At 36.0% G+C, this 15,568-nt stretch overlaps 1 protein-coding gene across 16 annotated transcripts in view; it reads right to left on the bottom strand.

Moving 5' to 3' along the window:
• Positions 1 to 15,568, bottom strand: part of MAGI2 (membrane associated guanylate kinase, WW and PDZ domain containing 2) — a 719,386-nt gene that overhangs the window by 80,951 nt on the left and 622,867 nt on the right. For 14 of the 16 annotated variants that reach the window (XM_050324405.1, XM_050324392.1, XM_050324403.1 and 11 more), the window contains 2 exons: positions 10,607 to 10,638; positions 6,080 to 6,269 (listed from right to left, as the gene is read on the bottom strand). In XM_050324405.1, coding sequence (XP_050180362.1) covers positions 6,080 to 6,269; positions 10,607 to 10,638 — 222 coding nt within the window. The remainder of the gene's footprint in view (positions 1 to 6,079; positions 6,270 to 10,606; positions 10,639 to 15,568) is intronic. The other 2 variants (XM_050324391.1, XM_050324395.1) reach the window with 1 other exon arrangement.

Here is a 15,568-nt window from a genome sequence, read left to right as displayed (position 1 = left end):
CTTATTAAAGAGAAGGTATTACATTCATTTAGTAATATAAGTTCTTAGACTTTTTCTATGCTGTTGCTTGGGGTAGCAATAGATGCAAAGAAAACACCAACATGGGTTGTTTGGCAATTGCTTTGAGAAAGAACCTTCTTATAACTCAGTTGCTCATACTCTAGTCAAGGAGTAGTTTGATGATAATTCGTCTTAATTAGCAATTTCCCAATACTTCTATTTACTAAGTGAAGGCAGGCATGACTTACTGACATAAAGGGCACCAAGTGGTGAACAGAAATATTGAAAGATATAGCAAACTGAGCTCAAGGAAGATTTGAAACTAGAACCTGATTTTCTAATTTATAGTCCCAAACCCTTTACCCATACAAAAACCCCCTTTATAGGATACTTCAGAACGTATTTAATGTATTTAATGTCTTCATAGTTCAATGCATATATACATCTGCACACATATGTGTATACATATATATTGTAAAGCACCATAAATAAAATGTAATTTTCTTTAGACTAGAAATTAGCAAAAATGGGAAAAATTTTTAAGAGGCAAATTTTTTTTTGTCATGAAAATACTGTCTGAAAAAAATTGTAGTAACAATTTTGGGAAAAATTTCCTTCAGTTTTTAAGAACGTAACTGCATAGCTCTTCAGCCAACAAGCACTGGCAGGAAAATCTGTAGACTACGCCATAGAACCCCTGAGGTGATAATGCATTCAGTTCTAGACACCTAATATTTTTTTTTATGTTCCATAATTATCAAATTTAGGAAACCTTGATTGCCTTAGTATTTTTCTGCAAGATTGGTATTTTCAAAGTTACGCATTATGAGTCAGTATAATGCTGTCTGACAAAACTTTCCTACCTTAACGCATACCCGTGCTGAACACCTGCAGTGATACTCCAGAGGAAAGGTAGCCTGTGAATATGAACTGGGCTGTTTGTCTGTAATCCTTAGAGAAGGGTACTTATAAGTCTGCATAAGAAACCACTGTATTTTATGGAGGCTAATTATGATAATACGTTTTCTATTTACATATTTCACAACTGTTGGTGATCTTTGCTTTTTGGTTCTTTTCCAGCATGTCTAAATCTCTGGCAGCAAAAAAAATTGCAGTGCATAAAACAGCTGATAGATTCGAAAGGGACTTGGGAAATTCTCAACACTGTGGTCAGAGGAGAAAATAACATGGGAGATTTTGAAGAAAGTAATCTTTGTGCTTCCAGTTAAAGGTGAAACTGTAATTGTTCAGATTTCACTTTTAATGAGAGCTTATCACTAGCTTCTCATTCTTCCTACTGGCATTTCTGTGTCACATCACCAGTTTTGGATACCACACTAACTGAAGGATAAATGTAACCTAATCACTGTAAAAAATGTTTTATTTTACTGCTTTCCTTAGAGGAATATAAAATCAAATTTCTTTTATACATTTTATAACTAGAGAAATATGATGGCATTATGATTCCCAACAGCTTTGTGTCTCCTGTCTGACTAATGTCTGCCTACAGGGGCCTCTGAACAAAGTTTGTTATAAACTGTGAATTTACAATAAACAGAGTTCAATATAAAATATAAGAGAGGGTAAGGAGAATTTATAAAGGCAAAAATGTAAAATTCAGGAGAATGAATTGTCCCAAAGATAACTACGGAGCTCCAGTCACAGCTGTAACAACTGCAGCATATCAAGTCATAATTTTTTTCATTAATAGTAAATTCCTGATTTGATATTCCATTTTCTAGCTTCTTACCTAACTTCCATAGTTATCAGCAGAGTCACACTGTCACTTACAATCTCATAGTTTTCTTAAGGACAAAGGAGTTAAAGGATTTGCCTAGAATTAATATTTGGATGGAAAAAAGGAAAAAGTATCCAATTATTTGAGCAGGTTTTCTCCTTTGTTTCTGAGTTTAGCGAAACAAATGTCACAGTAGAAACTTAGGTAGCTTCTCTTCACCATAAAAAAGAAATAAGAGGAGACGGGGGAAGAGAGGAAAAAAAACAAAACAAGAAAAAAGAAAAGCAGAGACAGAGAGACATGGGAAAGAAAGAAAGCAGAAAACAATTTCCCTCTGTTTGCTTTTAAGCAGTTGTTCTAGATGATGTGGTAATCTTCCTCAGTCCTTGGAATCACCGTATGCTCCTTTTTTAGCTACTTTTTTGGCTTTGAGCACAGTTCATAGGTGACAGCAGAGGCAGGTGACAGCTAGGAGGTAGGAGCTGACAGGTAACAGCTAACTTGTGACAACTTTTCCAGGTGCTATGACTTACAGAATTGAGTTGCACTCTGGTTTTGTACTAATGCATCATTTGATTGTCTCTATAAAACTGTTTCCTATGCAGAAGCAGTAGTCCTTTATAATTCATATGTAATCATTAAAAATTGAAATCTCCCTATCACAGAGGTCTTGCAGGTTCTTCATGTTCCTTAGGTGGAAAAACATTTCCTCCAGAATGAAAATCATCCTTTTTCATTGAGGCTTCCTGCTTGAAGCCTCTTTCCTGCTTTCGTTAGGTAGGGATGAGCTAGAGCAAACCCCTGTAAATCAGGCTTCTCAGGTCTAGCTCTTGCTCTGCTTTGAGTCATGTCTCTTGTTCTCCTCACAGAACTACACTGTGATGCATAACTTGCTTAATTCCCTGATCGGGGAGCAGGAGGCTTTGATGAGGTCCTGGTGAGTGCTGACTGCAGAGAGACCCTCTAATTAAAGGATCTGTGGAAATTCAGAGCTACAGCAGTACAAATTAACCGTTTAGTTACAGAGATTAACTGTTAGAGAAACAAAAATCTAGCACCCTTTTTGTATTTTCCAGGTCATGATTGCTCACTTCTTTGCCCTATTTTTAGAAGATGAAGATGAAAAGAAGGTCTTGCCAGGAGATAAGACAAACTTGCTTTGAGATAAGAAGTACTTAAAAAATGAAGAAGCTGAACTTTTCCTGTGCACTTTTAGGGTATGCCCTTACCAAAGATAACCAACCTGACAGTGCCATATGGTAGGAAACTTTATTGTCTTGAAACTCTCCCTCCTATATACTCAAATTAGATGACAGATGCTTGACTCAGTAATGGATTTCCTTCCTGTTGTTTCTTTTTTCAGAAAACAGTAGCACTATGTAGAGAACAAAAGCAATCAAAGGCTTGACAAATTGAATTTGCTAAGACGTGTGCTTATGGCATTCATGAAAGAAAAATGTCAGGGAGAAAAGAGGTCTTCGCAGGCAGCTATTTATGACTAAAGGATATGAATGATTACACACAAGATCTGGTTGGGAATCAAGGCTTTGAGAAAATGCTGAAGGGATAGAGCTGTAAGAGAGCAAGTTTAAATTTTCAGGATTAGCTGGAAGATGGGACACTGTTGGAAGTCTGGGAGGAGTGATTACTGCAGTCTTGCTTTCTATCCCTCACTTTCTTATTTTGGGCCTAGCAGCCTCATGATTTTTAATTATTCTAGGTAGCTGGCTGACAAAGGCTGGTACACAATTTCCAGTTACCTCTTGGAGAGAACTCAAATGCAATTATACCATTCAAACACAGGCTTTAGCATAACTCCAATCTACAGGTTAGAAGCTCTTCCTGTGGTGCAGTATATGCTCCTGAACACAGTAGATTACATAAGACTTGAGTTCATATTGGTCAAAGAAGTGCTCAGAAAACTCATAGAAGGGACCCATGAATAACAATGAATCACTTCATTACTTTATTGAATAGTGTAATATATCTTGTGGTGCAATATATAACCTTGTGGGGTGTAAGCCAATCTTTGTAGCTGACATTTGATCTATATTCCCATGGTTTTATGGAGGGCAAACATGGATCGAGCCTATTTGTTTTCATTAATATTTAGGCAATTCTGTTAATATAGAACTTTTCATATTGGAGATCGAAATGAAAGAAGATGCTGTATAAATGTGTATCTCATCTATATACGTGGCACTGATGACCTTTTCTTAATTGTCTTACAAAGATGTTTGTTTCAATGGAGTTTCAATTCCAGTGGGCTTCAAGTCTGCACTCTTGGCTTGATGGCTTTAACAACAGAAGATGGTTCTGACTATGTTGAATGAAAAATACAGATTTTTGCTAAACTACTTCACCTCCAGAAGATATCCATATGGCAAGTGATTAGTTGCAAAGGGTTTTCCTTTCCCTAAAGTAGTATGTGAAGCCAAGTATATTTTCAGCAGAGGTATGAGCCAAATAGAAACTATGGAATGGTTTATTTTCCCTTTAACATATACAAAATCCTTGCACTTTGGGGAACAGCATTTCAGCTCAGGCAAATCTTTTTATTTTTTACTCTAGCTCTTAATGCACAAGACAAAGTGAAAGATGAGAGATGTCTGAAAACTATTTCCAAACTTTGTTCAAAGCGAGTTCTACTTCTTTCAAATCTATGTGGCCCATTCCACACAGCATCCTGATCCATACTTCAAAGAGTTCTTCAAAATTTCAAAAATTATAGTCTCTATTTGTACATTGTCTTGAGAATCCTGTCCAATCAAGAATAACATCTGGAACAGAGGAAGATACTACACTAGTATCGTCATTATATACTACATTACTATCCTGATAAGACACAATATTTATTATATTAAAATACCAGCCAACATGGGCTACATAGTATTTGTAAATACACTGGAAAGCTTAGTTCCTATGCCTAACAGTTTATAATTGAAGATTAAATCCTTTTTAAAGGGGTCTAAAGTATGTTCTCAAATCCATATTTAGGGAGAATAAGATACTTGGTATTCCTCAAAAAAGTCAGCAATTTATTTAAGTACTTAGATTTAAATTTGGGATCCTTATTTCAGGCACCTATTAAATAAATAAATAAAACACCACAAACACCTCCCCTGCCCTACCTCCTCCCTCCCCCCGAAAAAAAAGTTTGGACTATGGAAAGTGAGTCTTAGGGTGACAGTCTCTACTGAAATTATTTCCATAACAGGATCATGGTGGCAGAAGATGGTGGCCCTGGCCACAGTGGCAAAGAAGTGGGGAATATGAGATGCAACTTAGGCACTAGATTAGAGTTCCCTTAGAATTGATGTAAAATGAACCATAGTGTTCCTCCATTCTGCTGTGGATTGGAAATACAAAAAGCAAAGAAGAGATGTTGATGCTGTAACTAATGTATAAGGGCCAAGACAAGTAGGAACGGCATCAAAGCAGTCTTTGGGACAATAATGTATTTCCTTTAGACTATCCCTTTGCATGCTGGAGAAATTTGTACATTCCAGACCTCTGGGCTCAAATAATATTAATGGGCTAGTCTGGATCAGCTGGAATATTTCATGTGTAATCTATAACATAATTTGATCTATAGGCTCAAGTAATTTATAAAATTATTTGAAAGGTGTCATGTGCAAGTAATGACTATGATGAAAAAGCTTTCAGTAAAATAATAAACTATTTTTAAGAAATGATCCTAATAAGTAAGTACAAAAATTCCAGACAACTTAGAACAACATTTTTAGTTAAAATGTTCTTTAAGAAAGGAATAAATGCCCTTGTTGTGAAAAATATATGATATATTCCTCAAAAGCATGAGAAATTAAATCAAGATGGAAATCTTGATGGCTCAGTACTCTTTTGTATAGGTTTTCAAATAGTACTTGGTGGTAGGGGTTACTTTCAAACCACCAAGGACAACGTGAAAACTTGAAAAAGACATTATAAAAACAAATACACTTGAAATTTCTTTAATAAACTTCACTTTCAAGAGAAAGTAAGTGAAACTGTTTTGTCCTTGATAAATTCACATCTTCATATTGGTGAACTATGATGAAAAATAGCACAATAAAACATTGTGGCACATATACTGTGCTTCACTAAGGATTTAACAGTCAAAATAAGGAGAGAAAAATATACGAAAAAAACACCTATGAAGGTCAAACACCAGAATATAGGCAAGAGCTGGGAAAATAAGTAAGTGTAGAGTTTTTGAATCATTTATAATGGCCTCTGTTTACTGGGTTTAGAGCTTCTTTCTTTAAATTACAAAAGATAATTACAGAAAATTATGTCAACAGTGACACATTATACTAAATGATCAGCAGGATTTTCACTTACGCCTACTTTCATAAATAGCTCTTGATTTCTCATACAGCTCATACGGGTCAGGTTTTCGGGGATCAAAGGCCTCTGTTGAATCAGGAAATGAACTCCTGTGAAGAGCGGGTGGATAGGGAATATTCTGTGGCATAGCTGGAGCAGACACACTTGTTTGAGGGCTGCCTTGATTCTCCCATCGTTCCATCATCTGGAATAAAAACATACGGAGAATGAAGATGAAGGTTTGCAAAAACTGTGACTTCCACAATGAGACAAAGTGTTTAACAAAGAAGGGCTGGACTGGTTAGCAACTGAGTGATCTTACTGCTGTATCTCCTGAGAATGCATGAAAATAGCTACCTGCACAGGGGAAGTAGATTACTGCAACTGTGAGCAGAATTTAAAGCTTCAACTGAAAATTAATAGAAAAGCCCCCAAACTAAACCAAAAAGAAAATAAAAACCAAAGAGAAAATTATTACAGCAGGTACTTGAGCATCTAGTGTTCAATGCTAAAATACAGAACACAGTGAGAGAAAAGTGAGCATTAGTTTGAGAGAGTCTTTTTAATTTCTTACTGTTTCTTACTGTTCCTTTCTTATATCAAAAACTAAATTGGCGTCATCCAACCAAGTTCTCAAGCACAGGATAAAGCTTTCAACTTTTCCAGGCCATTTACAGGAAAGAAGTACACAGCAGTGTATTGTCTGTGCATGAAAGACACCTCAATCCATGCTTTTTGCAAGACTTCAGCAGTCTCACAAGTACATCAAGCTTGAAGATATGACAGGCTGTGCAAAAGAAGGCTTGAGGATCTGCATATTTAATTTTTGAAGAAGTTGGCTACTAATTAAAATGCATTAGCAAACTTATTTGAAGCGGTTAAGTTAAACAAAACACAAACTTTTATCCCAGGAAATAAGTATTTGACTTCTCCTGAGGACAAGGGTGGTAAAGCCTCCTGAACAGTGTGTTCTCACATGTAACCCAACAATGTTAATTACACAAAAAATGCATCTTGGAAACAAACTGAACTGTAACTACATTCCACTGACTTCTATTGTTTTATCAGCAGAGCCTTATCAAAGATGATTGCAAGTTTATTGCATGCTTGGTCTACAAATTCTATGATTATCATTAGTCTTTACTTCCTTGGTTTCAGAAGCTGTTTAGCTCAGCAGGTCGGCTTTGCTCTCTGTTCTGATGATTAACAGCATCACAACAGTTCATGTGTGGACTACAGATGCCTAACATGCTGAGTAAGTACAATGCTGCATATCCCAGGAGAACTGATCTTCTCAGGTTCATACTTAAGAATAAACAGATTATGGATATTGGCCATTTTAAGTTGCTGAGGATCTCATTCTTTTACAGAACAGTGTTATAATTATAGCTGTGCTTCTGTCAGAATTTCAGCACTAAGTAGGGCTGGTTCATTTGGAACAATGAGGAAAAGAAATATCCAGGTACCTCAGTCAATCACAAGATGACTCTCATGCACTAGTAAGTCTTGGATGTGATATTTAAGTTGAGAAATGAAAGTATTAGTCTGTTAAGTACTAATGATGAAGATATGGAGCACTGTATTCAATACTTGCAATGTTGTTCAAGGAAGACATGTTTATTTTCAGCAAGGTACAAAAGATGGCAACTAGAATTTGATATAAGAGGGTACTACAGGTATGTAGATCTTGTGCAGCACAGTGACATATGGAAATACCTGAGCTGCCACTGAAATAGCTTAGGTACAGGAAAGTACCTTATGTACCTTCAGATACCCTTTATACCAAGATAAATGTATCCTCTATTTTGTGTAAATTAGACTATGTGGTAAGTCACATGACTGTCCCAGTACTACTTCTGATAGCCCTGAACAAATTATGTCTGGTATGCATAGGCATATATTCAGTATATAATTACATTAAGGAAGTGTAAATTCAAAGGTCTCCAGAAATAAAACTGATTATGACTCCTATGTCTAAACAGGAAAGGAGAACTGAGCTCAATTCAAGTTCCTTATGATCACGGAAATTACTGGAGAAATTTATTTGGGGTTTACCTTCACTTAGGAATCAAAAAAATCCACAATACAAGTCAGTGAAACCAAACTATCTATCTTATTGCTATAAAGCAGAAAGACATGTGGGGTCCTGTCCATATAGAAGTAAAAGTTTCCTGATTTCTTGGACAGTGTTGGCGAAATAGATCCCCTCTTCCAAAATGTGAAACCTAATAACATTAAAATATTTAAGAAAGATTTAAAATGAGAAAGAAAAATTTAATTATCTTTGATGAGCAAACTTTTCCCTGGAGACAGGACAGGAAACTGCAGATCAGTTGGCAAAACCCTTCTAGGTCCCATATGCCTAATTCTTGTTTGCTGGTTAGTTCTGTATCTTTGAGTGTGAAGCTAAAAACTGAGCAAAACATTCTTACTTGCAGGTAATACTGCTAACATAACCAGCTACATAAGCAGATAAACAGAAGGGGAATTATATCTCCCAGACCCATATCAACTAGTTAAATAGTCTCTAATAGTGTTCTGTGAGTTATCATAATGCCAGCTCACAGATGAAGACACTCTTGGAAGAGAATAGGCATGTTATTGAGTGCAGGGCATCAAATAAAGTTTGGGTAATGGTTTGGTGACATTGCTTTTGGTCATTTTGCACTAATCATTATATATAATACATACATACATAATATATGGACTCTGTACATAGGAACCACAGGAACTATCTGTCAGCCCAGGTTACTCTGTTTTCCTTTGCTGTTACACAGCTACAGGGCTGTGCTGTGGTGCTGGGGAGGATTTCTAAACCTCCTATGCTGGCCTTACTGCTTCAGACTGTCTGCAGACACTCAGTGCTGCAGGGGCACTTGCTTTCAATCTTCATGTCTTGGACAACTAGAAATTCATGTCAGACTATTTCTCTAGTTAAAAGTGGTGACAGACAGAAGAATGTATGTGACCTTAACTTGGTCAATCATTTGTACCCTAAAGTAGAGTAGCTGTGAACAGTTAGCCTGCATTCATGTACAGTACCTGCACACAATGGTATTATATTATTCCATGATCCCTGGTTTCCTCAGACCATTGCATGAAAAACTGCCTCACTCAGGTTGTTTGCTTAGATTCTGATTATTGGCAAGTACTCCTCAAGCATGACGTTTATATTACAAACCTGTGCAGAAAATCATCATCAATATGCTGATATTTATATATTTGACATGTACATAAAGAAGCTAAGTATGGACAATAGGAGGTCTTTGAAAGTGGATCCTTAAGAAGTAAGCCCCAAGTTCTCTATTTCCTCACTTTGTACTTGAGATTAAAAGTTGAATGCTCCAGTCAGACAGGAACTGCAAACTGGTGAGAACAAGCTAGCCCTGAATAGTCTGATTTATTTTCACAAATGTCCTGCTACACAGATGAATAAAGCAGCTTATGCAATACTTATTCCAGTGTATCGCATACATCCCCTAGGCTTTTACAGCAAAAGCACTACAAGCTGAAGTAGTCTGATGGAGTTCTATCAGCTGATTAATTAAGTGTTATTTAGTGTTATTTCTATTTGACAGGCTACAAAAATTGTTTTGGTATACATTAAGTATGCCATGATCCAATATGAGAGTACGTGAAGTTCTTCAGATTCAACATACTTCCCTTGCCTGCCCCTCAATAAGAAAGCTGTAAGTTCCTTCAAAAGACATTGCTATTGTTATTCCTATGGCTCTTAGAAGCCTTCAGGCATAGTCAGGTCTCTGTTTCCCTCTACACACCTCTTATAAGAGTTAAGCCCTCTTTAAGGCCTGTACAATCTCAAAAAAAACACAAATTAAAACAAAACAAACAAACAAAAAACCTCCAAAAAACCCCATAAAAATAAAACAAACCAGACAACCAAAAATAGTACCCTATGATTTTTTTTTAATACTGTGAATGTTGTCACAACTCCAAAAAAATGTATAATGTGGTGTCAACAGAATATATATAATCATTGCTTGCAATCTTACACTAGGAAAAGTATTTATACCTTGGGTTTTAATGTCAAAATCACAGAAACACAGAAAAGTTGATTAGAAGGCGCCTCAGTAAGTTGTCTAGTCCAAACTCTCACTTGAAGTGTAACTATTTGCAGCTCTAGATCTACTGTGCAAGAAAGAATAACAATAACTTTGAGGATGTTAAACTCAAGCCACTTGTAAACCAGAAAAAGTACATGTTATTAATTTCAAAGAATTTGCAGACTTCTGCTGTCTTCTCCTCCAGACCCTTTATTCTTAAGCCACTACATTTCTGTTTCTTGACAACCACGTTAACACTGAGGTGTTCCTTTCTCCAGACCGCTGCTGGCAGACTCTAAGTCAACAGACCTTCAGAGCTTACCAGAGAGGCCACCCCTGATGCTGTGTCACCAGGGGCACTGCTGAGAAGTGTCTCATGAGCTGGGAACAGGAGGGTTAGAGGAAAGTCTACAGAAATTTGCTTTGAATGACTGTCATCTTATGAACTCAATGCGTATAATTGTGAAAGCAAACTTACAGGCTTTGGAGTTTTCCATGGAGAAAAGAAACCTGAAATAAACAAAAAATAATGTTAGCAGCTTTTTCTGATGCATAAAGAGTGGAGGCTAAGTGGTGTCTATGCTCCCATTCTCATTCAGGTCTGCAGATAATATAGGTACATATGAAAATTCTCTACACACAAGGGGTAAAAACACAAAACACAAGGGATAATTTCTAAGAAAAAAATACATAGAAATATATATATATACATATATACACACATACATATATATATATATATGCAAGTGGAGATATTGAGATCATTGCCATACTTTACAAACAGCATGGGATTAGGTTGAAATTAAAAGAACTAAGCAAAAGGACTTCCAAATGTCTTGCTGGACATTGGATAAGACACCAAATGACCTGGTATTGATGTGTCAAATGCAGTCGCACCTTTAGGAAGAAGCATTCAGAACATCCCATCAACAAAACCTAATAATACAAGAGATTTTTTTAGAAGAAAAGCCTGGAGAAAAATAACTGTTTCATCAGTCTAGATAAAGTGGCCAAGTCTTGGGAGGATTGCTTGTTTTGATACTGTCCTGGTTTTTGGTCATAGTTAGCAAGTGGTGAAACATGGTTACCTCTTTTACACAAGTAGTTATCTCCTTTTCCTTAGTTATTGACCAACTGATAACTTGCTTTGGTGACTTTCCTGAATTTTAACTATCGTAGCCTATAAACATCTAAAACTCTGGATATGTCTTTTTCATAAAATGAGATAATTTGAAATGCTCATTGTAAACACTGTTCTTATCTTATGCAGCATGATGTTAAAAACCTTACCAAGTATGAAATAAAAAGAAACATTTTAAAGGATATTGAGACACACTTTTCAAAATACCAGCTTTCAGCATGTCTTTCATTAAAAAACTCATTCTCAGTTTAATAGCAGGTTAAAAAAACCCTCAGTGGACCTTCCTAGGTAAGATTAAAAGCTAATAACAAAGAATTCATTTGTTTTGTCAGAAACAGAAAGGGGGTTTAAACTGAGATATCTAATAGGAAGGCTGCTCTTTCATTTAGAAAATGAATTCAGCTGGAAGAGTAGTACTGACTTCATAATTTATTTTTCTAAGGTGAGTCTAGAAAGAAAATTAAAATCGTGAGAGCACTAGGATAATATCTTTCTACAGACAAATCACAACAGGAATTTTAATTGTATATAATATTTAAGGTTCCTAGAATTCTGTGATAATGAGGTAATTTTTTCTGCCATGATACCGAATTAATTTCAACTGAAATATCTTGCAGTGTAAAAGTACTTGAGCCACTTGTAGTGAAACACTGGTTGTTCAGTAATGGTGATTTATAAGCTGATAGTGCTTTTAAAAAGAAAAAAAGTATATTGGAAAAAATAATCCTGGGGAAGTTTATGTTTACTGACTCTATGGTGCCTGTGTAAAAACTGCTATATTAACAAATAGACAGATTACTTTCCATCTGCAAATTCAAGCTGAGGTAACAGCCATTCTTGATAGACGTGGCTACATAACTTTCAGTATTAAAGATTCTGCAGCCAAAACTTATTTAATAACTTATTGTATGGCAGATGGCTACCTTTTCACTACCTGTTATATTTCTGTACAGCTAATAAGAGTGAAATCTAAAAAGTACTTTTCCATTCAAAGCTAAATACAAGACTTGAGACTTGCCCAAATCAACTTACTACCCTGATTTGTTGTTCAGAAAATACTGGTAGAGCCAACACTCTCTACCACTGGTACTGGTGCACTGCCCACAACTTCTTGTCTAAAATAATTACTCCCAGTTAAACTGAAAGGTCATTTTTTTACCTATTTATTTACTGTCTCCATCTAACGAAAAGTTATGCTGGAGTTATCAGGAAAAATTTACTATCAATTAAAAATACAATAAGTATTTACAAATCAAATAAATAATGACATATACATCAAGGAAAGATTTTTTTTTTAAATCCTCAGTTACAAAGAATTCAACTGTTCCCCTAAACTAAGAGAGAATGTGGACTTATATTTAGCTTGGAGGTTATGGGCACAGACTGCAACATACAAATGACAACATCTACACTCAAAACAAATAAAAGGCAATATTTATTCACACAGCATGAAATTATGTTGAAAAAAACTAACATATATAGGATGCCAGAGAAGTAAAAGACCCAAAGAAAGATTAAAAAAAACCCTGGAGATCCATATGTGTACAAAAGCATGTTACAGCAGCAAAAATCTCTAAAGGTAACAAACCTAAATACTAATATTAAAATCCATTCTTCAGATTTAAATTCAGCTGTTGCACCTGAACCTCAAGTAAGATGAGATAGCCTCTCACCTCTGTCAAAGACTAGGTGTTAGGCTAAACAGGTGAAGGCCTAGTGCCATATAGCAAACTATACGTTATATCTTTCATGTATTTCTTGGAGATTTTAACATTGCTTCACATAAGATCTGCATTCTCAGCTGAAATAAACATCCTTTTTCCCAATCTAAACAAAACTGACTTTTACAGAATATATGGCATTATCAGTTATTCAATATGAGACTAATTATGGATAATTGTTATGTTTCAAACATCCAGAATTATCACTGGTATTTAAGCACATGCAACCATTGCTACAAATTCATGACTTCAAGAGTATAATGCATCTATAGCACACTGTAAGTGTAACAGAAACTCCACATGAAGAGGCATAAAAACAAAATGCACTTTCCTGTGTAAACTGCACACACCCTTCTAATTTTCACTTTTAAATATAGCTCTGCATAAGTATGGGACCAAATCCTCTACATGTAGAAAACTGATGCTTAAAATCTCACCCAAAGAATATATAGTAATAATGTGTATTCAGTGCATATTCAACAGTGCTGGTCTTCTGCAGCCACTTCTATAGCTGGCAGTGAGAAGCAGTGGACTTTCACTTAGTTTGACTTCACAACAGCCCATGTTCCCTTGACTTCCTGGTGCCCCTTACACGCTGTGAGTATTCCCTACCAGAGACAGTGGGATTCTACCTGAATGACAGCTATCACCAGATTGGCATCAGTCCATATACTGATACTGATTTATCAACAGGATAAATCAATTTGTCCTGCAAAGAGTGCAGCTTTCAACTGTTGAGTACTAATATAATACTAATGCTGCTCAGCCTTCTAATCAACTCACATCTAATTAGGCACGTATACTGGATAAGGTCTGACAACCTCATCCCACTTCCACATTTCTACTTCTCCCTCCCCAAAGTCCCAAACCCCTACCGTCCATCTTCCTATGCCTTCTATAGAAGAGTATAGAGTATTTATGATAAGAGTATTTATAGAGTATCTTTCAGAGACTTTACCTCAGTATCTGAAAACATTATAAACATATAAACACGCCTCACCTCCATATCCACATACACTTTTAAAGTTTGAAATACTGAAAGTCAGCTTAGATCCACCTATAAATCCTTCATGCAGCCTGTCCTTAACACGAGTGGCTTTTGGCTCACCCATGTGCCTGACAGCCATCCCTTCTTGTAGTAGCTTCACCACATAAGCTGTAGCCCACTTTCTGAAGACTCCTGTATCTTCCTACTAGTTTTAAATAATCCTTTATTAACACTCCTTCTAAAGACAGCCAGTACAGGCCTGCATTAGTTTTGGAAAGGAGGGCGGGGTTACTGGCTTGTATTAAAGAGCAACCACCACCATTCAGCCATGTGTTGGCAGGAAAACACTGTGGTATCATGTAAGCACGCGAGGTAAAATACATAACCTCATCTACTTCTGCAAAATTAGTGTCTCCCCAGTATAATCACTTCTGATTCAATGTTGGCTATTTACATTGTAATAAGGTACAGCCAACACATATTGAAATTTTAATTGTTTAATTTCAAATAGGTAAGCTGAGGTACAGTAGCAACCATATGTTTTTTAAAAATCAGAATTACATTTCCTCATAAAGCAGTGTTAGAAAAATCATTTTTTACATTGCGTTGTAAGTTGTATTTACCACCTTCCAAAATGAGCTTCCCTGGAAATTAGAGCTGTGATGGTTTCTATGGCGTGACTTTTACTAAAAAATCACTGAGAATTGAAAAAAAGATTTTGGATTCAAATATATTAGAGTGAAAAAACCACTTTTTTCCCCTGATCAAGGTAAATTCCAGCTTCACTTTATTGTGCTTCTTCTTTTTGATGAAGATATCCTGTAACAAAAGACAAATCACATCACACTCATTGTATCTATTCCTTCTTATATCCAAATTTAAGAATGCTTTTGTTGTAAAATATGCTTACAATTATCATGTGTCTTATACTTTAGCCAGGATTTGTTGTTGAAAAGTTCAGTTTTCTAAAAGTAACGTATCAAACAGGACTTAGAGCATTTGCAAGACAGTCTTGATTTGTTTCCTCTCCCTTTTTTTTTCCAATAAAAATCCTGAATTTGGCATATTCCATAATGTCAGGAATACAAAACCAGCCTTTGATTATTAGTCTGCTGCCACGTGGATGCTTTTGGCTATAGTTCCACCTTCATTATTCTCACTATTTTGTACTGATTCCTGGAAAAGTTCTTCACACTTTCAAAAATCATAAGCAACTAATGTAGCTATTGCTAAGTCTTAGAACTTTTAATGATGTTCACCTCTGTGGCAGATGTGTATGTATAATTAAACTGAAGCCTGGGAACAGTTTGATTTCTGCAGTGATGGCGTGTGGTAGTGCTGCGGGGAGAAACTCAACGGCATCAAAGATAAAGCCTTTTAATCTAAAGCAATGTTCAGGGCAAGTCAACATCCCTCCACATCACTTGTCGCACTTTCACTTTTAATGGGTGAAAGCCCATTAGCTTTCACTTGGCTTCTTGGGTTTTTTTAAAATATTTTTTTATTTTTGTGCTTTAGTATCCTTGTTGCATATGGCTTCCTGAGCAAAGCTGTCCCAAGCACTGCACAGACCCTTCTCCTTCCTAGACG

Source organism: Myiozetetes cayanensis, unplaced genomic scaffold (assembly GCF_022539395.1).
Source record: "Myiozetetes cayanensis isolate MyiCay16 unplaced genomic scaffold, myiCay2020 scf3, whole genome shotgun sequence".
Taxonomy (NCBI): domain Eukaryota; kingdom Metazoa; phylum Chordata; class Aves; order Passeriformes; family Tyrannidae; genus Myiozetetes; species Myiozetetes cayanensis.
This window is presented reverse-complemented; position numbering and strand designations above follow the sequence as displayed.